A 24,313-nucleotide genomic window follows, 5' to 3' on the forward strand; every position below is an offset into this window, starting at 1 on the left:
AACCTCAGCAGTCCAGATGTTTTTGGCCTACAACTCCCATGATCCCTAACTAGCAGGACCAGTGGTCAGGGATGATGGGAATTGTAGTCTCAAAGCCTCTGGAGGGCCGAGGTTGAGGAAGCCTGCTCTTGGTTGTCTTTTTGTGGAGACCCAGCTCACTGAACATGAGCATTCACAGCCCCTGCCATGAACCACTATTGGCAGGATTTGCAGCTACAGCAGTAGATACGTTCTATACTTACGAGAATATTTTATTCTTTTGCTAGTTATGCTGTTTCAAATGTGCCTTTTATATTTGACTTCATTTAGTAATGCTTTCTTTTAAAATATTTAAGATTTTTTTTTTTGTTAACTTTGCTCTGCTAAATGTGCATTCTGCAATTGACATCCTCTGTAGTGTTTTTTTTAAAAATGTTTATTTTAGTTTCCTGTTAATTATGTTTGAATGAACGTTAATTGTCTTTAAATGTATACTTTATATTTGAATTTCTTCAGTAATGTTTTATTCTGGGGTTTTTTATTTGATGTTTTAATGTGGGTTGTAAACTGCTTTGAGTCCCCCCCCCCCTTAAAAATAAAAAGCAACATAGAAATGAAATGAAATGATGATGATGAAGAAGAAGAAAAAGAAGAAGTAACAGAGGCTATGTCTATAACCCTCCATTTTGGTGATTTCTTAGAGGTCACATATCATGTTATGGGAAATTCTGAGTCCTGTACTACAAAAAAATTCTGAGTCCTGTACTACAAAAAAAAGTGTGCAGAATTGTTTGTATACCTTCCTCTACTGGTATCCCACACAGCCTTAGAAGTATATCATGACTGCCATTCTATAATTCTTGACTGATCAGTTTAATTAAAAAAGGTAAAAAGGGTAAAGGACCCCTGGACAGTTAAGTCCAGTCAAAGGCGACTGTGGGCTTGTGGCGCTCATCTTGCTTTCAGGCCAAGGGAGCCAGCATTTGTCCATAGACAGCTTTTTGGGTCATGTGGTCAGCATGACTAAACCACTTCTAGCACAATGGAACACAGTGATGGAAACCAGGATGCATGGAAATGCCGTTTACCTTCCTGCTAAAGCAGTACCTATTTATCTACTTGCACTGGCATGCTTTCGAACTGCTAGGTTGGCAGGAGCAGGGACCGAGCAACAGGAGCTCACCCCGTCACAGGGATTCGAACCGCCAACCTTCCAATCAGCAAGCCCAAGAGGTTCAGTGGTTGAGACCACAGTGCCACCTGCTCTCCACGATCAGTTTAACAGTGTAGTAAGCACTACTCATACTCAGTGCTACTCATACCCAGCAAGGTACATTACAATTCACAGTAACAATAGCTAGTTCAGGACCCACCCTATGCTTGTAACTGTAATTTGTTCTAAACTGTTTTTATTTATTTTTTAAAAATTGCTGTAAACTGCTGTAGGACCTTTTGGTGCAGAGCAAGTGAGAAATCAAATAATCAATTTCAAACTGAAACAAAAACAAATGAAAAGGTTTATGGATTTTTGATGGAATTAGCAGCTGTCCTTCTAAGGTCTTTATTGGACTAAATTTCAGTGTGTTGTGGCATCACTGAAAAGAATGTGTAAATACATGCCAAAAACTAGCACCCCTCATTTTTACCTCAGGTAAAACATTATTATTTGTAATGCCTGCATAAATAAATATTTGCAACACATATTTGTATGAAAGCTTTGTTTGTATTTGTATATTTAAGAAATAAGAGCCTATCTGTGCATGATCCCCCATACCTGATAATTATCCAGACCTGAATATAGAGGTTCTGTTTAGACATCATGGCTAGTAGCACTGAGGTCCTCCATTTTTCCTTAATCTTGCCATGTATTTAACTGTAAGGCCATGATGCTTTATGAAAGGGTATTCTTCAATTTTTTGGTACATTCAATAATGGCCATATACAATGGTCTCAGCTAAATTTTCAATAAGAATTGTCCTTAAACTACTTCATGTCCCGCTTAACATAAACACTCAAAAGTCACTCACTCCCATCTATGCACATGGCTTTTACTACCTTGCAAGAATCCTCTTATAGATCTTTCTCAAAGTAAGGATAAAAATTTAAAAAGCACTCACTTGGTTCACTTAGATCTGCCTCATCTGTATCTGTAAATGGAAAGGCCTCATTAAACATAAACTGCAGTGTCCATTTGTTTAAAATATAAATAAGTGCAGGGATATTAACAACAAAATACATTTGCCAGTTACTGTGAGGAGCCATTTCCTCCCATTGTTTTCCTGGTCATCCTGTTTTGCCACATTTGTTGCCAACTTCTAAGCATATTTATGGCCTGCTGTTGCTGTGACTACCAGCTAAACACCAATATTTAACAAATGCAATGTCGCGTTTGCCTTCTTCCCCCTTTTTCTCTTTACTGATAAATAGCCACGCACGCACAAAATGCAGCAAAAGGAATGCCCAGCGAAACGCAAGCAGGTGGCTTAAATTCATATCTGGTGGCTATCATTTCAATAATTTAAGATGTATTTTAAAGAGACATTAAGGGAATATAAACAAGTGTGATCTACAACAAAGTGTTGCAGCATGGGGTGCTCCCACCAAGGTTCCAGCCAGCCAGGTAGCTGCTGTTGTCTGGTATCATCCATTCCATTTCTCTCCCCCCATCCAGTAGGGGATGGTGTGGCAGGGATGCCATTGGACAATTGTGGGGGAGAGTGTTCTTCCCGGGGGGGGGGTTCCCTCCGACCTTTAATACGTTCCTCTCATATGTGAATGGTGCTGTTTCAGTTATTGTGCTGTTATTGTGAATGGTTGCAGTTATTGTGAATGGTGCTGTTTCAGTTAAAGATTCACACTAGAAAATAAATTCACTGTTAATATATAGAATATGATTCAATTACTGACCAGATTTGCTTTCAGAGCTGCTTTCCGAGTCGCTTTGGGAACTGTCGTTACCTTGACAAAATGAAAATCTATTTAGCCTTGGCAATTTTGAAACAATGATTTAACATTAAGCTTTACTTTTTAAATGGTGCAGTTAAGACCACAACACATACTAATACTAATAACACTAATAATAACACTAATAATAGTAGTAGTAGTAGTAGTAGTTTGATCTTCAGGCATGTCCAAAGTCTGTTTTGGGGGTCTAATCCAGCCCCCCTGGGGCAGTTTATTTATTGGGCTCAAATCCTAAAAAAAAAGGTCAACAAGTTCAATCCTAGAAATAGCTCAACAACTTTGGGGTAAAACCGTTAAAAAGGTTCAACAACTTCAACCCTAAAAAAAGGTCAACAAATTTGGTCGGCCCCCATGCACATTCACTTCATCACATCTGGCCCTCTTTGAAAAATGTTTGGGCACCCCTGTTATACTGTAACACAACCCCAATACACTGTAGTGCCGCTCTGCAAAAAGTATTCTACCAGCTCTTCTGAAAGAGGTTGTAGAATAAGACCTGCACCAGCAGCTGGTACTTCGAGAAGGCTGGGGAAAAGACTATCATTGGCCTCTCCAACATTTTTGCTGCTGCAAGCAAGGATACTAGCGGCAGCTGTTATGTCATCTAGCCTGGTGAGAGGACCATCTCCCCCTCTGACCTGTCTTTAAGCCAGGCTCCTTGGAGTGCAGGAAGCCCAGTATCAGTGTCAGTTAACTCTTGCTTTGCTTTGTTTTTATGTACTTAAATCTAGACTGTTGGGTTGTTGTTTTGTAATAGTGAATTTATTCTGTGTTTGTTCAGCTTTTTAGATTATTGGTAGCATTTTCCAACTTCCGTTACAACGCACATGTATTTGGTATATCATTACGAGCATATTTACCCAAGTTGTTTTCCTGAGCAGAATCTTCATCTTTAGAACTGCTACTATCTGTTTTGAGGAGATAAAATATCAGTTGCGTGGCAAGTTCCCACCCCCCACCAAGGATAAATAAAGACACGAGACACCATAATTTAAGGTTAAATGGGCGAATTAGGCCATTATTGAATTCAGGAATGAGAGGCATTGGCTTAGGCATTGGTCCTATCGACTATCTGGCTCCAGCCCATTTGCTGGAGACACGGGAAGGGTTAACACCATAGGGGGGGGGAGTCTCCTGCTGAGGCACGTCAACTAGGAGCTCCCCTGGGTCACCGCTCGGGCGCGTGCCTTTGGCCCACACCTCCATAGGCTTCGGACAGGGCCACGCCCCCCGGAGTCCTTTATTGGACCACCCTTCATTCACTGGGGGGAGGTGATGGTGTTCCTCCCCACACACACATCCTCTTAACCCCTTCTTACCAATCCTAACTGCCAATGCCGAGGAGTTGTGACGAGTTGCTACGAGGTAGGCGAAAAACCAAAAGGCTGCAAATTGCCAATTGGGAAAAATTCCTACCATGCCCCTTGCGGCGACAGACCGAAGTCCATAGCAATGTCAAAAACCTACCTAAAGGGAGGGAGGGTGGGAAAACGTGGGGGCTATCTGGCAAGAGAGGGCGAGCCCGGCCGCGCCGGCCCTAAATAGGGCAGGCCCCGCCCCCCCAGCCACCCAATTGTCTGGCTGGGGGAACGACGCGGCCGCGATTCCCCTGCTCTCGCGGGGGCTGAAAACCAGCCCCCGCTCACGTGGGGTGGGCGTGAAGCCTGCAACCCCACCTCCTGCTCAGGTTCGGAAGTGGCTTTGGGAATTCAGCACTCAGTGTCTTTCCCCACCTTTTCCCAAACACGAGGGAATAAATGAAGTTTATTCCACAGAGTCATGGGCCAGATGTGTAACACTGGGAATGATTCCAGCTCCACGTTTTGCCCCTATCCCCAAAATAATTGCAGTCGCAGACCTCTGAGCAAGTACCTCCCATCCATAAGAATTAGCAGATCAAGGCATCATTCCTCTTTGCTTTTTTAGCAAAAAGTTGGCTACTCCCAACCCTGCCCTGGGAATAATTCTGCTGCTCAAGGCAACATTCAAAATAAAGTTGAAGGGGAAGAGCTTGGGCCTGAGTAATTAGCCTCAAGGCATATCCTTAGTGTTTTCAGGAGGAAGTCAACTTGGCTATTATTCTGCAATGCACAGTAGCAACCTGATATGTGATTAGCTCATCTTTTAGTTTAGCACATATTAAACTTGGGTCTTAATCCTTGCTAAATCCTTGTAATCTTTGTCTACATAAAGTAAAAGGGCAATCAATATTTTTAATTTGTTTGTTGCTTGCCTGTTTCAAAAGTGTACATGCCACCCTGTCATTTAATTTTTTTCCAGAGCAGCACACATAATCAGAAAACGATAGAAGAGCAACGAGGCAACATTACAATGGGACAACATATGTTGTTAGCTCCAGTCACAACCCAGGTGTATTTTAGCTGCCATACTTTTCAGACTTCTGCTGCAGCAACTGTAATTTATAGCAGCTTCATGCACGTATGCATATATTAACCGTTCTAAGAAAGAAGAAAAACATTTTTAAGGCAGCCCCAAGACTACATCTTAAAAGTAAGTACAGTGGTGCCTCGCAAGACGAAATTAATCCGTTCCGTGAGGCTCTTCGTATAGCGGTTTTTTCGTCTTGCGAAGCAAGCCCATTGACAGCTTAGCGGATTAGCGCTATTAGCGGTTTAGCGGCTTTTAGCGGATCAGATGATAAGCGGCTTAGGGCTTAGGAAAAGGGGGGGGAGGGAAAAAACCCCGCAGGAACTCGCAAGACATTTTCGTCTTGCGAAGCAAGCCCATAGGGAAATTCGTTTTGCGAAGCGCCTCCAAAATGGAAAACCCTTTCGTCTAGCGGGTTTTCCGTCTTGCGAGGCGTTCGTCTTGCGGGGCACCACTGTATTGCTTTTTTAAAAAACGGAGTTTCAGTATTTTGTGCATAATTCTCTTTAAACATTCACATATTACTTTGGGAATAGTACGGGATGGGAAATATTAAAAACGGAAGCTGCAAAAATTGCCATGAACTGGAATTAAACTTATCTAAATGGACACTTACTTCTGAGAAAGCATGCATAAGATTGGGCTGCAATCCTATATCTATTTACCTAGGAGTCAATTCCAGGGAAATGGGATTCAGAATAGTCATGTATAGAATTGCACTGTAAGCCATGGTTTCAGACAGGGAATATTCACAGGCGTGCTGGGCATTGAACCTGTGACCTGCTGCATGCAAAGCAGATGTTGTGCCACTGAGCTACAGCCCTTCCTCCATGAAAATCAACCCACAACAAACATAAATGTTTCTTGTTTAAAAGGCAGTGGTGACTTTTTAAAGTTCAAGTGAAGCATCAATGTAAAATGTTGACCACAAATCCGCTGTGTATCTGAAGAAGTGTGCATGCACACGAAAGCTCATACCAAGAACTGACTTAGTTGGTCTTTAAGGTGCTACTGGAAGGAATTTGTTTTGTTTTGACTATGGCAGACCAACACGGCTACCTATCTGTAACACAAATCCGCTGTTTGCCATCATGGGACCATTAACTTCAGAAGTATTACTTCAGGATTACTATAGAATATGATGTCTCAAAAATTACTACTTAATTTCAAATACATTTATAAGAATACATAACAAAGCTCTGCAGGAAGAACAGTGATAAAACATTAGAAAAACAAAATAAACCGTTTCAGAGACCTAACACTGGTGCAGCATTTAATACAACCATGCATACAAACATGATCCACATCTATTTCAACAGAATTAATGATTCTTTGAAACAAATCTACTGGGGGGGAAATGATAGGCTTTCAAAAATTAGTTACCTTTATCATCCAAAGCTGAAACTTCCGATTCACTGGAAAATAAAGAACATGTAACCATTTATTTATTTTTTTGGTTACTGCAGAACTAAAATATGAGCTCTCCTATAGCATTTTTGAAGCATTAAATAATTGTTCAACTGAGTCACAAACATAATAGTGAATACATTCATTCATTAACCATTTCTGTGTTGTCCATCACATAAAGCTATACTGTAACAACCAGATTAACCAGAGAAGTCTATGAATAAGTTGTCTGTTTAGGAGAGTGAATGTGCAGGATTCTTATATTTACTACCCCTTATCCCCTCCACAGTCCTGTTTCTACGCTAGCATGTCTAGAAAAGAGAGTCAAAGCTCAGCAGCATCAATACAAGGCTTTGTACATCAATCCTGCTGATTGAGGAATCAGTGTGTGACAAGGGCCTGCCCTTGAGGCCTGGTGAAGTGAAGCCTCAGGCAAGAGGGTCCACTGGGGTAGCAGATCCCAGTGTTGATCTTTCTTTCTCCCTCTCCCTGAGTTCCACTATAGCTCTTCCCCGACCATCCTTCGTTCCTGATGGGGAAGGAGGCGCCATTTTGGGGTCCACCTCAGGTGCCCAGTGTTAAGTTGTGGGTGAACATATCAGACGACACAGCGATTCTTCAAACAGCTCCTGTTTATTCACAGGCCAGAACAGAACTGAACTGAAGGGTTCAGCCAGCCTGCTTATATAGAGCTCCACTACAACGCAAGAGTAACCACTTTCTGTAACTATCCAATCACTGAACGTCACTTTCAATCCCTTATTTGCATATGTGGACCTGAGTGAAAACTATCTACAGTATCCCCCTGCTGGCTCAGGGTGAGAACTTCAGTACATAACACCCAGGACTCTGCCTCCAACAAAGCAAGTCTCTCTCTCTTTTTCACCCTACCGACTCTCTCTAAGCTTACAGCCACTTCACCCTCCTCCAAATGAGTAGGAATAAATAACGCCAAATTTATAAGATCTCTGTAATCATCTAAACCAGCATTGTGACTGTACTGGGATGCTACTTGAATATTCTGGTTCAGCTTTCATGGTGCAGATGCCCCTGGCAAAAATGCTGATGTAGATATACTCTGAGCCACAGTGTAAACATTACCCCCCCCCCCACCTTCCCGAATGGCCACATGTATCCTATTCCTTCAGCAAACCTGTATTTTATTTTTTTAAGGAAAAGGGTCAACTTACACCAGCATAAGCCCTCAAATATGGGTGTTCTAAGGAAGTGGCGGGGACAAGATCAGGCAAGGGCTAACTCTGTTTAGCTCTGTCACATGACCTGGCAGCCCAGCATAACACAAAAAGTGTGCTGTAGATCAAACTCTATTTTAAAGGCTTGCTTTCCCTCTGCCAGGCATAGACCAGCTTAGCCAGCTGTAGCCCCGCTCCTGAACGGAGTCTCGATATGCCGTATGTACTTTAAGCCAGGTTCCCATTCTTAGAATTACTTCCTTAATATGCTGCTTAATCCTGTTAATTGTGGCTTTTTAAAAATTGCTATTTTTATTTCAGTGTGCCTTTTCTTCCACATCTCTACACATTTAAACACGCACTGCATCTTGGGTTTCTGTTGCTCGTGCCTGAAGTTTTATCACCAAGTCATTTTGGGTTTTGCAACAAAACAGCCACTGCAACTGAAAAAATAAAGCTATCTAGCCACAAAACAGACACTGAGAAATGGTATTTTCTTTCCTAGGAAACCAAAGAAGAAAACAGTAGTGAAGGGTAGGGCAGAAGAAGACATGTCATTTTAAGTGCCTTGTTTGTTTTCTCCAAAACATCAATAAGCATTATAGCACTGATTAAAAATGAAACAACGAAACCTTTGTCTTAGCTTAAATGTAATTCTCTCAAAATGTGTTGTCACTAATATTAAATGTTGCCATTTCATGCATTATGTTCATGCAGGCGGCGATTTTAAACTAAAGGTATATCTAGTTTTGTAGTTCTGTGCATGGTTTCCTGCTGATACTTATTCGGGGGGGGGGCAGATTACAAAATATCAATCCATTGCATACTGGCATTGTGAACCATCCATTAAATAAAAGTGTTGGATATAAAAATACACAGTCACAGCCTCAGAAGAACAAAGTTAAGAGCTGACAATCAGAGAATGTTTAAGACATATATTCAGCTACGATATTCAGCTAAATTGCTGTTCAGAGACATCTGAATATAGTATAAATTATATTCAGATATACTGGCTTTTCAAGAGGATTAGACTGATTCATGAAGGGTATAATTCTCAGTGGCTACTACTCATGATGGCTACACTCTGCCTCCATGGTCAGAGACAAGTATGTTTCTGAATGCCCATTGCTGGAAACTGTGGAAAGGGATAGTGCTCTTGTGAATGGGACCTGCTTGCTGGTTTCCCCATAGGCATCTTGTTGGCTTTTTTTCATTTTCAGCTTTGTATTCTTGTTATTTAAAAAGCACATCTAGATGTTCTGCTGTTGCGCCCATAACCTAGGAGTAAGGTGCTATTTAGCTCCTATCTTTCATATCTCAGTTTCCTAACACTGCTAGAGAAACAATAAGCTTCAGAAAAACTGATAGCTGATCACATTGACCTAAAAGTCTGACAGTCAACTCTATGAACCGTTTGAGACTTATGACTAAGCTTTCCATCTGCAAATAATGATACAAACTTAGGAGTGCCTTGCACGCTTTTGTTTTCCTTCTGTGCCAGTTAACTGTTTATGTGACTGCTTGCATGAGATAACAAATGAAAGGGTATGTGTGCACCAGAATTATGGTTACATTGTGTTTGAATTTCATTTCTCCCCCCCACACACACACAATTTTTTAATTCATTATAAAATAACACCATTTACAACACTGCAAAATATTTATTCAAATTATTTATCCACTTCAACAACAGTGTTTCTCAGACTTCCGGGTTGGCGCCTCCGGCAATGGCTGAGCTCCTCCGATCAGGAGGAACTTACTCCGTGGAAAACAGGGTCTGACCGCCACGGCGAAGGTGGAGACCCATTGAAATCACAAGCGGGAAAAGCTTGTGAACCTGGGATTCGGCTGGCACCTTTTGCGCCTCCCCTACTCGCAGGGAAACCCTGTTTTGGGACTCCAAAGCGACGTGGGGTGAGCGGCGCGGTGCTTTGAATCGACTGCTTTTTTCATGGAGTGAAGCCGCATTGCTGTTGCTGGAGAGCGCTGACTTTTTCCTGTGGACAATTGGATTTTAAATAACTACCCGTGAGTAGAATGGAAAATTGGATCTTTAAATATCTTAATTTGGTGCTGAAGCGGGAGGGTCATAAACAGGAAGTCCGCCTTCCGCTTTTGTAAATAGACTGAAGCAAAGACGTTACAAGCTAAAGTCTTTGAAAGCCTTTGATAAAAGATAAAATTTCCATCAGTTAAAAATACAGAACCCCCCTTGGAGGCAGGTGAAGAGGGGGGAAGCTTTGAATTTTGAACTTAGTAAGCCTGCAGGAGTGAGGGGAAAATCAAATCACCTCAGCTCTGAAACTGGGATGGGCTACCAGATGACGTTTGGGAAAGTTCGCTGACAGAACGGATTTGACAGCTAGCTGAAATAAGAGCAAGATACTGTTTCCATTGTCCTCTTCTGCATTCAAAATGGAGGAAAAGTAACCGAAAATCGAAACTTTGTTTATGTGCTTGAAAGAACTCATACAAGTGGAGACTGTTTCCCTCTAGACGGAGCTTTTGAAACTGTTATAGGAGTGTAACTGGGGGATCTCCAGCTGCAAGATAAGGATTCTGAGAACCAGTGATTGACCTTGGACTATTCAAAATGTTGATAGGAGAAGATATTGTGACTCTATTATGTAAAATAAATCATTCGCTGGAAGAGCTTAATAAAAAGACGGATGCCACGACTTTTAAAGTTGATAACTTGGAACAGAAAGTGACTAATTTGATACGAGAAGAGAGCATCAACACAGGAATAATTCAGGACTTGGCACAGGAACCTACTTTGGCAGAACAAATGGTGGAGGAAAAGGAGAAAGTTGTTGTTTTCGAACCTAAAATAACACAAGTGGGACTCTTAGTTTTACAGAAGCAAATTGAGGACTATAAATTGATGCCTTTTGTGACTGAATATAGAAAAAGTCAGATTTCGAGGATTGGTTCCCGGTTTGGACTGAAGAAGGAAAGTCGGAATGATCCCTCTATCCAGGGATTAATTGATTTTGGGGACATGGACTTGGACTTGGAGGAGATTGAAGTTTTGGGGGCCTTTGGATTTGGAAGAATCTTGAAATACGACCTGAAACACTTTATAGACCCTAGCTTCAACTATGGAAATCTGGCTGAACTGTCCAGAAGGAATAAAAATATTGTTAAGATGGAGTTTTCTTGAGATTTGCTCTCTAGCATTAAAGAATATGAACAAGATCGGCAGAAGGGACCTGGAAAAGAGTTAAGAGCCTCGGACATAAGATCTCCAGGTTGATGGACTATATGGAATTGACGGAAAGGACTGGCAGAATCTGAAACCAGGGAGAGGAGTTGATGGAAGAAGATTGAAAAATTTAAAGTTTATATATAGAAATATTGCAAAATTAATGAGTGATAGAAAATGGGTGGATTGATATTTTATGGATTTAGCAGAAATGTTATAAGGAGTTAAGTATTTTAGTTTTAACGTTAAAATAAGGTTAAAAAAAATATGTTATGTATAATATGATAGAGAATAGAGAAAGATGGAAAGGATTTGCTGAAACAACTAGTAGAAGTGGAAAACAAAAAGGGAGGTGAGAGGAGGTCAAGGAAACAAGGGAATGAAAGAGTTTCGAAAAGGAGGGATGTAATTTTTTTAAAAAATTGTTTTTGATTTGTTTTATTTAGGGTTAGGGTTAGGGAGTGGGTTTTTTTAGTTTAGTTTATAGTGATTAGGTTGTGTTTTGTACTGTTTTTATGTTGTATTCTATTGTATTTTTTTCCTGTTCTTTCTTCTTTTGTTTTTTTTTTCTTTGCTTCTGTTTTTTCTTCTTTTAAAAGTAATAAATATTATTTTAAAAAAAACAGTGTTTCTCAGACCACAGATCTGTCTACAAATTGATCCAGAAATAATAAAAGCACACTTACAAAAAGAAAAGGATGCCGTTGATTGTTGTTCATTTTTCTATTGAATATAGCAGTGTTCAACTATGTTTTCATCAGAGAAGACCCACTGAAATTAATGGACCCGATTACATTGGGTGCATTAGTTCTAATGAGTATACTCTGAGTAAGCCTCAGTTGAATACAATCTTAAGGGATCTATCCTACGTATGGGAAGCCAGCACAATCTACAACTACGTAAGTCGTTTAGTAAACAAAAATGATAATGAATAAACTTTATTGTCAATATGGAAGTGTCCATCAAGACTGCTCTTGCACAAAACCTCTGTATCAAATGAACAGAAGAGGCTACAAGGGCAGGGTCAAAAACTGGCAGATAAGGTGGCAATGTCTGCCAGGGTGAGCAGATCTCCAGCTCAGCTGGCGTTCTTTGGCTCAGCTAGTGATATGCTGAAGCTGGCTGAGCTGAGCTTGATATAAGTCCCAAAAGAGAGGCATTCCAGCAGCATGGTGGAGGTAGGACCATAAATGTTCCTAGGCCCATTCAGCCCAGTCACAGGACCTGGCAACCTGGTGGAGAACACTATTTTCTTGCCTCTGCCAGGCTTAGGCAGAGGAGCAGCAGCAGCAGCACTACTGCTGAACCGGGTTTAGCTCTGCGATGGCTTTATGTCTGCTTGCTTTTCACCAGCTTCTTGTGCATAGGATTGCTTCCAAAGTGAGATAATACTGAAGTATGTACTTTGAAACCTGAGTTGTCAGCCCTCTGTGTATTATAAAGAGATACACAGAATGACATGCTTGACAATGACCTAACTCTGACTCATGGCAGTAGCTAATGATTTTATGAGGATCATAAATGTAAAAGAAACAGTAAGCTTTTAATCATTCCAGCTGGAGAGGAAAAACTAGAGGCGTGAAACACACACAAAAAAGAATAGGCCCCAAATTACTGGGGGCAGGAGGTGTAGCTTCAGAGGACAAACCTATTCATGCTTTTTTTAATTGCTAAGGAACAACTTCTTTCTCCACAATTAAAACACTTTTTTATCATTCAAAAATTGGAAAAGTTCAAAATATATATACCATACAGTGGTACCTCTGGATACGAACAGGATCCGTTCCGGAGCCCTGTTTGCATCCTGAAGCAAACGCAACCCGCGTCCACGCGTCTCGCAATTCGGCACTTCCACGCATGACGTCATTTTGACCGTCTGCACGAGGCAAAACCCGGAAGTAACGCATTCCGTTACTTCCGGGTCGCCGCGGAGCGCAACCCAAAAGCGCTCAATCTGAAGCTACTTCATCCCGAGGTATGGCTGTATATACAGAAAGCATCAACCTATAAAACCAATTAATGAGGCCATGAAAAGCTCAATGTGTTTTTGATAAGAATCTGTCAGGGGCAATGAGGTATATGTTTTTGCATAATCTCCTCAGACTTTTCTCTAAAAGCAATTCTCTCTGAATGGGTACTTGGCTGAGCGGCCTTGTGTGAGATGGATGTGGCCGTCATTTTCTCAGTGTTTTTATATCTTGTCTCTAGAAGTTTCTCTCTCTGACAAGGTAGCAAAAAGTGATCACTCTGTGAGACAAAACAGGGTGTGAACCATGCCTATAACTAGGTGCATTCAGATGTAACCTTGAGCCATATATTTAGCAATCCTTGCATAAACAATCCTCAGGCTCCTTCCTTTCCCCCATGCACCATAATTCAAGATTCCCAGCAAATCCAGTCCAAAACCACATGCTTGACCAAATTACATTTGCTTTTAAGCTTGGCTCAAACCATGGTTTGGGATCCTTGTTTAATTGCAAACCATTGTTTCCTGTGTTCAAGTGCACCAGCAAAGAATGTAAGATTTGAAATAGTGGCACATCAGGTGATCAGGGATGAGAAGAGGGAAGTGGTGCATTAAACACTAACAGATTTTATTATGGCTTGTTTTATTTATATTTTTATTTCAGCAACTGATGTACCACTTAACACCTTACCACTTCCTCCATGCCATGCATAATTTTACACACTTCTGTCTTAGGACTCAGCTACATTCATAAATATAAAGCACTTTATATGCGTTATAACACTGTGACACCAGATGGTGCTGTGGAGTCCCGTTTTTCACCAATGGGATTTTCCTGTACAGTGGTACCTCGGGTTAAGAACTTAATTCGTTCCGGAGGTCTGTTCTTAACCTGAAACTGTTCTTAACCTGAGGTACCACTTTAGCTAATGGGGCCTCTCACTGCCGCTGCGCCGCCGCCGCGCGATTTCTGTTCTCATCCTGAAGCAAAGTTCTTAACCCGAGGTACTATTTCTGGGTTAGCAGAGTCTGTAACTTGAAGCGTCTGTAACCTGAAGCATTTGTAACCCGAGGTACCACTGTATGAAGTTTACAATTCATTTAACTGAATCGCTTCTTTGATGTGTCTAGATCCAGCCTTACTCGCCCTTTCTCTGAAATATAGCAGGATATAACAAAGGATATAATAGTGCCATACAATATTTAAAAGTATTTCCTGTCTCATACCCACCATTTGCTAGTACTTATATTTCTTCTGTTCCGCTTATTAGTAATATTGAAAGTATCACTCTTCTCAAGCAATACATCTCAGCTGATTGAATTAAAAGTTGCAGAATATGTGGGTCAAAAAATTTACAGACCTAGAACAGAGGTCTAGCCTAAGAAACAGTGTATGGTTATTTTGTGGGGAGCAGGGAAAGAGATGTTGCCTTCAGGCATTTCAGTAAACAGCTGAAAAGCATCCTGACTGCTGGTAAGGACCTATTTCTTTAAAGTAAAGGTAAAGGTACCCCTGCCCGTATGGGCCAGCCGTGTCCGACTCTAGGGTTGTGCGCTCATCTCACTTAAGAGGCCGGGAGCCAGCGCTGTCCGCAGACACTTCCGGGTCACGTGGCCAGCGTGACGAAGCTGCTCTGGCGAGCTGGCACCAGCGCAGCACATGGAAACGCCGTTTACCTTCCTGCTATAAAACGGTACCTATTTATCTACTTGCACTTAATTGTGCTTTCGAACTGCTAGGTGGGCAGGAGCTGGGACCGAAGATGGGAGCTCACCCCGCCACGGGGATTAGAACCGCCGACCATACGATTGGCAAGTCCTAGGCACTGAGGTTTTACCCACAGCGCCACCCGTGTCCCTATTTCTTTACTTGCACCTTAAGTGCTGAGTCTGAAGCTGTCTAAAGGATTTCTCTAAAGGAAGGCACTACAGTAGTCCAATATTCTCCTATTAGGTAAAGAAAAAACCTTTACCTTTACTGCTGATGCTCCTATTATTGGAGATTATAGTGGATAATACTTAGTATTTAAGTAGCACATTTCAAGTTCTTAAAGTTTTTCCTGTGCAGGTGGACTAACTACCCCAGAAGGAAAATGACATGTCCCCCACCAGAAGTACTACCCCTCCTCTAACATCCCAGCTATGCAAATACTGTGCAAATGAGTACAGTGGTACCTCGGGTTACATACACTTCAGGTTACATACTGTTAAGGTTACAGACTCCGCTAACCCACAAATATTACCTCAAGTTAAGAACTTTGCTTCAGGATGAGAACAGGAATCGTGCTCCAGCAACGCGGCAGCAGCGGGAGGCCCCATTAGCTAAAGTGGTGCTTCAGGTTAAGAACAGTTTCAGGTTAAGAACAGACCTCCAGAACGAATTAAGTTCTTAACCCAAGGGACCACTGTACTTCCATTTGTTTATCCTGAATCTCCCACTAATTGGCTTCTTCAGCAGATGGCCCAGGGTTCTAGTATCATGAAAGACAGAAACTTCTCCCCATCCAATTTCCCTACACAATGCATAATTTTATGCACCTCTATCATGCTCCAACCTTTCTTGCCTTTTTTATAACCCCTAGGCGCCCAAACTTTGCAACCTTTCTGCAGAGAGATCATCTTGGGGAACTTTTTCTGTCTACAATATCCATTTTGAGGTGCAGTGGATCAGAATGGCGCCTGCCATTCCGGCAGGTAGGGGTCACATCCTGGACTTGTTAAGTGGCACTATGCAAACTTTGCTTCTGATCCCTTTTCCTAAAAGATCGCCAACCGTCATTTCACTTTTCCCACAGATAGAGAGTGCAAATAGGTGATGTGGATATTTCTTTGTCTCTGTGCAGGTCCCTTGAAACCTACTTATACCACAACACACTTAGAATCGTAGGTGAGTAGTACCATACAATCATAGAGTTGGAACGGTCCCGGAGGATCCTCTAGTCCGTGCAACTTCAGGAATCTGCAAGGGATCGAACCCCCAACCTTGCTGTTCTCAGCACCACGCTCTAACCAACTGAGCTATCCAGACTCTGGTTTATCATGTCACTCTCCATTCCCCCTGGCGAGCTCTTCTGTATGTATTCCGTTTCGGTTTGACTCCCCTACCCTCGCTTGGACTACCTACCAGTCAGCAAACGCGGCCCTCTCCCCGTGCCCAGCCCTGCCTCCGCATCACGGAGGAGCAAGGCGAAATCACCGGCCCCGGGGTCGGATCATTGCGCGCAGCCTTCGTCTCCATCTTCCCCTCGGCCTCTCCCAAAGGCGCTTCAAAGGCGCCCGCGCCTTCCCTCAGGAGAAAGAGAGGCGCCCAGCGGCTGTGGGGAGAGGGGAGCCGAGCATGGGGTCGGGGGGGGGGGGAGAGAGAGACTTCCCCTGCCTCCGTGAAGAAGAGGGAAAGGCACAAAGAACCACAGAACACCGCCCCTCGAGCGAAGGGATCGATTCATGCCCCCCCCCCACGCCTCATTTCCCCCATCCTTGGCGACGGTGTGGAAACGTTCCCGCCATCCTCCCTTCCCCTCAGTGCCAGGACTTCTTATCCTCCTCGGCTTATGCAATGGCGCCCTGCATTGTTGTTGTTATCGCGCCGAGCGCCGCCGCGTGCTCCCTCCGCCGCCGCGTCCAGGCGCCGGAGACGTGAGGAAGCGCGCGCGCGCTCCAAGCCGCTCTCCTCGCGCGCGGGGTCGGCGACCTTTGGCGCCGAAACGAGTGAGAGCGAGGGCTCGGCGCTGGTGCCACTCGAGCCTCGCCGAGGTACCCTCGCCTCGCCGCCGCCGCCGCCGCCCGCTTCCCGCGCGCTGGGCCCCGGGCTCACCTGGCCTGCACCTGCCCGCACTCCTGGCCGCTGGTCATTGTGCACGGAGGCGAGGCGCTGGGGGGAAACGTCCCTCGCGCGGAGGAGGATGAGGAGCTGCGAGGCAGCGCGGCCGGAGGGTGGGGGGCGGGCGAGGACGCATCCGGAGGGGAAGTGGCGCCTGCAGCAGCAGCAGCAGCAGCAGCAGCAGCAGCCCAAGCAGGTCGAAGCCCAGCCCCGCGCGTTGGCTTGGCAACCGAGAGGCAATTATCGAAAAGGCGCGAAATCCCGAGAGGGCAGGGAAGCCGGGCGCGGTTTACTCCGCGCTTAGCTCCGAAAGGTGTTGGGTGGTCCTCGTCAGTTCAGATATGAAATGAGGGCAGTCCTTTTCCTTCTTGGGCTTCTCGACCCGATTGAGCGAGGCTCTTAGTTGTTGTTACCACAGTGAAGCCACAGTGAAGAGGAGAACGTCCCTGAGTGCGAGGAGAGTGTGTTTCTCCACACCACAAAAGCAAACCGCACAGCTGTAGAGTTAACACAGAATTATAGAGTTGGAAGGGGCACCCAAGGGTCATCTAGCCCAACCCCCTGTAATGCAGGAATCTCATGACTGTTAATGCATCTTGCTTGTTTTTGCCTGCAGCGCTCTCCTGTCCTTAACAACATCATGCAATGCAGGAAGCTCAATTAGATCATCTGTGACCGATGGCCAGCCAACCTTTTATTACAAGGTGCACAGTCCGCTTTAAGTCTCATTAATTTCAAGAGATGATTTTAGCATGTCCTTTCCTTCTGTCATTGAAATCAATGGGACTGAGAAGTAGAATCATAGAATCATAGAGTTGGAAGAGACCACAAGGGCCATCGAGTTCAACCCCCTGCCAAGCAGGAAACACCATCAGAGCACTCCTGACATATGGTTGTCAAGCCTCTGCTTAAAGACCTCCAAAGAAGGAGACTCCACCACACACCTTGGCAGCAAATTCCACTGTCGAACAGCTCTTACTGTCAGGAAGTTCTTCCTAATGTTTAGGTGGAATCTTTTTTCTTGTAGTTTGGAACCATTGCTCCGTGTCCGCTTCTCTGGAGCAGCAGAAAACAACCTTTCTCCCTCCTCTATGTGACATCCTTTTATATATTTGAACATGGCTATCATATCACCCCTTAACCTCCTCTTCTCCAGGCTAAACATGCCCAGCTCCCTTAGCCGTTCTTCATAAGGCATCGTTTCCAGACCTTTGACCATTTTGGTTGCCCTCCTCTGGACACGTTCCAGTTTGTCAGTGTCCTTCTTGAACTGTGGTGCCCAGAACTGGACACAGTACTCCAGGTGAGGTCTGACCAGAGCAGAATACAGTGGCACTATTACTTCCCTTGATCTAGATGCTATACTCCTATTGATGCAGCCCAGAATTGCATTGGCTTTTTTAGCTGCCGCGTCACACTGTTGGCTCATGTCAAGTTTGTGGTCAACCAAGACTCCTAGATCCTTTTCACATGTACTGCTCTCAAGCCAGGTGTCACCCATCTTGTATTTGTGCCTCTCATTTTTTTTGCCCAAGTGCAATACTTTACATTTCTCCCTATTAAAATTCATCTTGTTTGTTTTGGCCCAGTTCTCTAATCTGTCAAGGTCGTTTTGAAGTGTGATCCTGTCCTCTGGGGTATTAGCCACCCCTCCCAGTTTGGTGTCATCTGCAAATTTGATCAGGATGCCCTTGAGTCCATCATCCAAGTCGTTGATAAAGATGTTGAATAAGACCAGGCCCAAGACAGAACCCTGTGGCACCCCACTAGTCACTCTTCTCCAGGATGAAGAGGAACCATTGATGAGCACCCTTTGGGTTCAGTCAGTCAGCCAGTTACAAATCCACTGAGTGGTAGCATAGTCAAGACCGCATTTTACCAGCTTCTTTACAAGAATATCATGGGGCACCTTGTCAAATGCCTTGCTGAAATCAAGGTAGGCTACATCCACTGCATTCCCTTCATCTACCAGGCTTGTAATTCTGTCAAAAAACGAGATCAGGTTAGTCTGACACGACTTATTTTTCAGAGTACATAAGCATAAATACTTTTCAGCTTTAGTCAACTGAACATGAGGTCAATTGGAACGTGAGCAGTAGCACACTGATTCTGGAAAAGAGCATAGCTGCATACACAATGAATTAATGCAATCTCAAATAGGTTTTTAAGAAAGCCCCCCCAATAATTCAGATTCCAAGAATGAATAAACTCATTCATCGACCTTTGAAATGACATTCCGAGGAAGTTGCGATTCTACGGCCTGACACATACATATTCACCAGGCCAGGGCTACAATTTGGGTGGCAGAGAAGCAGCACCCACTGCTCACCACAGGGCCCAAAGAGGCCCATGTGGACAGTGACCTGTTTCAAATGATTCTTTCCCCTCCAATAAATGAGGTGGGAAGATGTCATGAATTAAACCACTGCATCTATGGGCAGAGAGTGTGTGCACGGACCAGGCCTATGCCTTTGCCCTACACTAGGGCTGGGGAATCCACATGAGCCAAATGTGCCCCTTCGGCCCTGCTCCATGCCTTCTTCTTTGCTTGGATGGAATCCCTTTGACCTGTGATAGCGGATCTTGCTTGCCTGCCTTGATAGAGACATCAGTGACACTTGTGTGGATGGAATTCATCTTCACACAGTCATGCATCCATTGCCCCACATGCTTTTGCCTGTGCCCCTCACTGGGGATGTGGCTCCTGGAAGGTTGTTCATCAGAGTAAGTGGCCCTTGGGCTGGAGAAAAAAGCCTATCCCAGCTCCACGTTCTGCCTCTCATTTTTTTTAACAGCAGCTGCTGCCCAGGAGGCAAGGGATGAAACTCATATCGGGGAGGAAAAGCACTCCTTCCTGATGAACATTGTGATATCTGCTGGCTGTAATGGGAAACAAGGTGGCTCTGGGGCTGGGGGCAAGAAGAGACTAGGGTTTCCATAGGGAAAAGATCATTGCTACCTGACCACTGCATTCTACAAAGCTTACCTTCGGTGCATTTGTCTGCATGTACAAGTAGCAATGGCTAAAACAAACAGGACTATTTATTCTCCTGCTGCAAGGGAAACTTTGTCCTTCCTTTTCCTGGTGCAATTATTTGTCCCTGGTTTGCACACAAAAGCTACAGCAAGTGAATATTTGAATAATGTATAGAGATAACGAAATAGATAATAGGATCCTGTTTGCCTGTTTTAACTTACAGCAAACTATTGGGGGGGGGGGAAATAACCTTATGTATGAAACAGCTGCAAGATATGCCTAGTGAGAAGTGATCGGTTTCCTTTGCATTTTACTGCCTGTTTTTGTGGTTATTTGCAGGAAGCTTAGCAAAAAAAGATGCTCAGTGGACACAGGTACCCTCTTTGCACACAGATGGAGTTCAGGGGAAACCTGCTCTTCCTATTTGTGACTGGTGGGACTGTGCTAAGTACTGATTGTGTCAGTCACAGTAGAACAACAGTAAAACAAGAAGAACACAGATAGATGAACTGGGGGTGGGGATATCACTGAACAAATGTTTCTGTGAGTAAACATGCTAGAAATGTTTGGGGAAACAGGAAAGTGGACAGCTTGCTTGATAGATTAGCTGGATAGATCAGTTGGTTAGAGCTTGGTGCTGATAACGCCAAGGTTGCAGGTTCGATCCCTGTCTGGGACAGCTGCATTTTCCTGCATTGCAGGAAGCTGGACTCCTCAGGGTCCCTTTCCCCTCTACATCTCCATGAACGAAGAGGAAAAAGAAGTACACCTTCAATTTGGAGGCTGTAAATGTGTGCACAGTGAAAGCAGTCATGGAGAGTGTTTATTCCACAGTATAAGAACATCCACCAGCTTCTGTTCACAAGAACATCTGGGTTTCCTATATTAACCAGGGGAGCTGAACTAAATTGCCTACAAGGCTTTCTTCAACTCCCACCAGGAAGTTTGAAGAAAGATGATGTTATTGTCTGTACAAGTTTGCAAAGGAATATGTTGCATCCATGTTGCATTGCTTCTTCTTTGTTTATACCTGCGTGAAAACGTTACTGTCTCAAATGCCAACAAGTCTGTAAACTGCCCTGTTGCGTAAGACCCACTGGCTCTCTTCCCAGAAATTACCTTTCTCCTTAAAAAGAAAAAAAGACACTGGCACCGTTGCATGCACTTGGTAAACCTCCAGAGATGTAAGTTCCATAGAGACAAAGCTCACCGACACTTCCACTTGTTCTGTGCTTTCCAGGCTGAGAGGTTTTCCCTTTGCCCTGCTCCTTTCCCCCAGAAAACTCTCTCTTTAGCACTAAATCAGATCAAATATCAATTCGGAGAAAACCCAACTGACATTTGCTCTGATTCAGCACTAAAGAATTGGATCTCCTGGGCAAAAGCAGCAGGGGAAATGGAAGTGTGAATGAGTTACATGAAGACATATATGTGCGCTCATACACACAAGATTCAAAAGCTTTGTGTCTCTTTTGTAGGAAATGCATAATTTTTGTGCATTCTGCAATTGTGCAATGAATTTCTGCCCAGAAATAAGTCCTGGTGCACGTTTCTTAAACACTGTTCTTTTCTGCCGACACAAGACCTTCTGCGTGCAAAGCAGATGCTCTTCTACTAAGTTATGGCCCTTCCTGTTAGGTACAGCATTTGCATTGCATGCAGAAGTTCCCAGAAGATCCTCAGCATCTCCAGGTAGGACTGGGAGAAAGCTTCATCCAACACCCTGGAGAGCTGCTGTCAGTCAATGCAGACAAGACTGAGATAGAGAGACCAATGGTCTGATTCTATATAAGGCAGATTCCTATGTTCCCAGGAGCACTTAACATCCTTTTGCAAGGCATTTTAAAGTTGTCATGTTTTAGTTTATCTGCTAGTTAGCTGTTTTATCTCATTTTACTGACATATACATACATACATACATATACATTTACATCCTATTAAACCCACCTAACACACACAATTCGAAAGAGAAAGGTTTAGCTCAGAGGTGGGGGATCTGCTTAGCAGAAGGACCCAGATTTAATTCCCAGGTAGGACTGGGAAAGAACCCTGTCTGAAATCCTGGAAAGCCACTCTCAGTCAGTGCCAATAATGGGGAGCTAGAATACATAATGCATCTTCCTGTGTCCCTAATCTCTCTATTGCTTTAGTTGTGAAAACATTTTGTTTTACCTCAGAAGGGATACTGCGGAGAAATTGCTTAACCAAGATTTGATTAAAATTTGTTGTAGCATCCACAAAATTGTGCAATTTTCCACAATAATATTGCTGGGCAATATTAGTTGGGGCTATATTTGGCCCATGGGTCACCAGTTAGCTATCTCTGTAACAGAATGCAGATATATTACCTATACAGTGGTACCTCGGGTTAAGAACTTAATGCGTTCCGGAGGTCTGTTCGTAACCTGAAACTGTTCTTAACCTGAGGCACCACTTTAGCTAATGTGGCCTCCCGCTGCTGCCGTGCCACCGCTGCCCGATTTCTGTTTTCATCCTGAAGCAAAGTTCTTAACCCGAGGTACTATTTCTGGGGTAGCGGAGTCTGAAACCTGAAGCGTCTGTAACCCGAGGTACCACTGTATGTGCTTCTACTTCTTGTTTACTCCTTCTCTTTTGGTTTCAAATATTTACTTTCCCAGGGTTCTATAACTATGCTATTTTCAATTGCAGGAAGCTATAACAAAAGCAGCAACTGCCTGGATCTCTAAACTTGAGGATTCTGTGTTTTGCTCCTGCCTTTTATTTACAATGTTAGTCAGGCCACCTGCTCAAGAGGGTTTTCCCCTAGCAGCACAATAGACACATTGAGAAACCAAACATGAAATTGGTGATTCATTCAACTTTCCCTTTTGAACTTCATTTTGCCTCTTTGAATGTTGCCCATTCTCTCCTATCAATCCCATTTTCATTTTTGTAGGATATTCACTTTTGCATGTTTGTTTTTGCACCAAAGTCATTTTAAAAGGTGAGCCTTTTTTAAAAAAGAAGAAAAGTATTCCGTGATATGAACAGATTTGAATATCCCTGATATGAACAGATTTGCTCATAAACACTTTCCGTTGAAACTAATTCTGATTCACTCCCACTTCCTTTTTGTTGTTGTTCTTGTTATAAACAGGGACTGTCTGAAATAGCCTGCAAATTTGATTCCCACATGGCGGGGTTAACGTTGCCAGCCTTCATGTCACACTTTGTAGACATCATTGTAATGTAGAATTGGTCTGCCAACAGGTCTGGCACCTGCTCCCTGTAGAACACATCCTTGTGGATCCTGCACTCTTCCATTCTGTGGACATGACCAAGCCAGCGTAGATGTCGCTGAGACAGGAGTACGAACGTATTGGGAATGTGAGCTTGGGAGAACACATCTTTGTTTGAGATTCTGTCCTGCTCCAAATCTTCCTGACACATTGCACGTGGAAGACATTGAGGCATTGCTCCTGGCAGGTTTAAGTCTCCCATGACTCACTACCATAAAGCAGCGTGCTCAACATACAAGCCTGGTAGACCTTTATCTTGGTATTGGACTTTAGCATCACATTCTCCCATAGCCCTTTGGAGAGGCGAGTCATTGCTGTAGCTGCCTTGACGCTTGTTCAGCTCAACATCAATGAGCCCAAGCTTGCTGGTCCTGGTGGAGCCCAGGTAGACAAAATCATCTACCACCTCAGGCATGCAGTCGTCAATGCTGATGCGTGGAGTGCTGACAACATCCTGACCCAACATGTTGGTCTTTGTCAGGGTAATGTTAAGGCCAAACTCCCATATTGGCCAGAATGGTTGATGAGTCTCTGTAGACCTTCCTCGGAGCGTGCCATGTCACCTGCAAATGATCAGTGGCATAGCTAGCTGCTTGGGCGCCTAGGGCGGTGTGTATGCCCTGTGCCCAGGGGCGGGGCAAGCCACCCGTGGGGGTGGGGCAAGCTGGGGGAGGACCCTCACTGCCCGCCCCCCCCCAGCTGTAGAGTGACTGAGGGAGAGGTGGTGGACAGATGCAGCCCCACGCTGTCATTTCAGGCAGCACAGAGCCTGCAGGCACCTGAGCCACTCCCAGGAGAGATGTGTGGCTCAGGCGCGCTGCAGTGCTGCCCGCCGCAGTGTGGTGCCCAGTGCCCCCAGCTACACCTCTGCAAACAACATCTCTTGCATAAGGACTTACCAAACTTTTTCTTTGGCATGGAGATGTGCCAGGTCACTTCTTGGATGGATGCAAACGCCATCTTCAGTCAAGCTGAAGGCATGGGAGAGCAACAGGGAGAACAACAGACCAAAAAGAGTTAGGGTGAGAACACAACCCTGTTTCACACCGCTCTTTATAGGAAAGGGGTCCAAGGCAAGGCTGCTTGGCCCCCATCTTCTAACACAGGTTTGAAATCTGTTCAAACCAGCATGTATCTTAATTGAGCTGAAGGAC

At 44.0% G+C, this 24,313-nt stretch overlaps 1 protein-coding gene across 1 annotated transcript in view; it reads right to left on the reverse strand.

Moving 5' to 3' along the window:
- The window catches only part of LOC309342200 (uncharacterized protein), a 29,485-nt gene extending 12,312 nt beyond the window's left edge, over nt 1-17,173 (reverse strand). Inside the window, exons 1-5 of the mRNA XM_081862572.1 lie at nt 16,917-17,173; nt 6,715-6,746; nt 3,804-3,851; nt 2,887-2,937; nt 2,097-2,126 (exon numbers count right to left, since the gene is read on the reverse strand). Of these exons, the coding sequence (XP_081718698.1) occupies nt 2,097-2,126; nt 2,887-2,937; nt 3,804-3,851; nt 6,715-6,746; nt 16,917-16,954 (199 nt within the window). The 5' untranslated portion in view covers nt 16,955-17,173. The remainder of the gene's footprint in view (nt 1-2,096; nt 2,127-2,886; nt 2,938-3,803; nt 3,852-6,714; nt 6,747-16,916) is intronic.
- Nucleotides 17,174-24,313: the final 7,140 nt, after the last annotated feature.

This window comes from Podarcis erhardii, assembly GCF_964252035.2.
Source record: "Podarcis erhardii genome assembly, chromosome: 5".
Taxonomy (NCBI): Eukaryota; Metazoa; Chordata; class Lepidosauria; order Squamata; family Lacertidae; genus Podarcis; species Podarcis erhardii.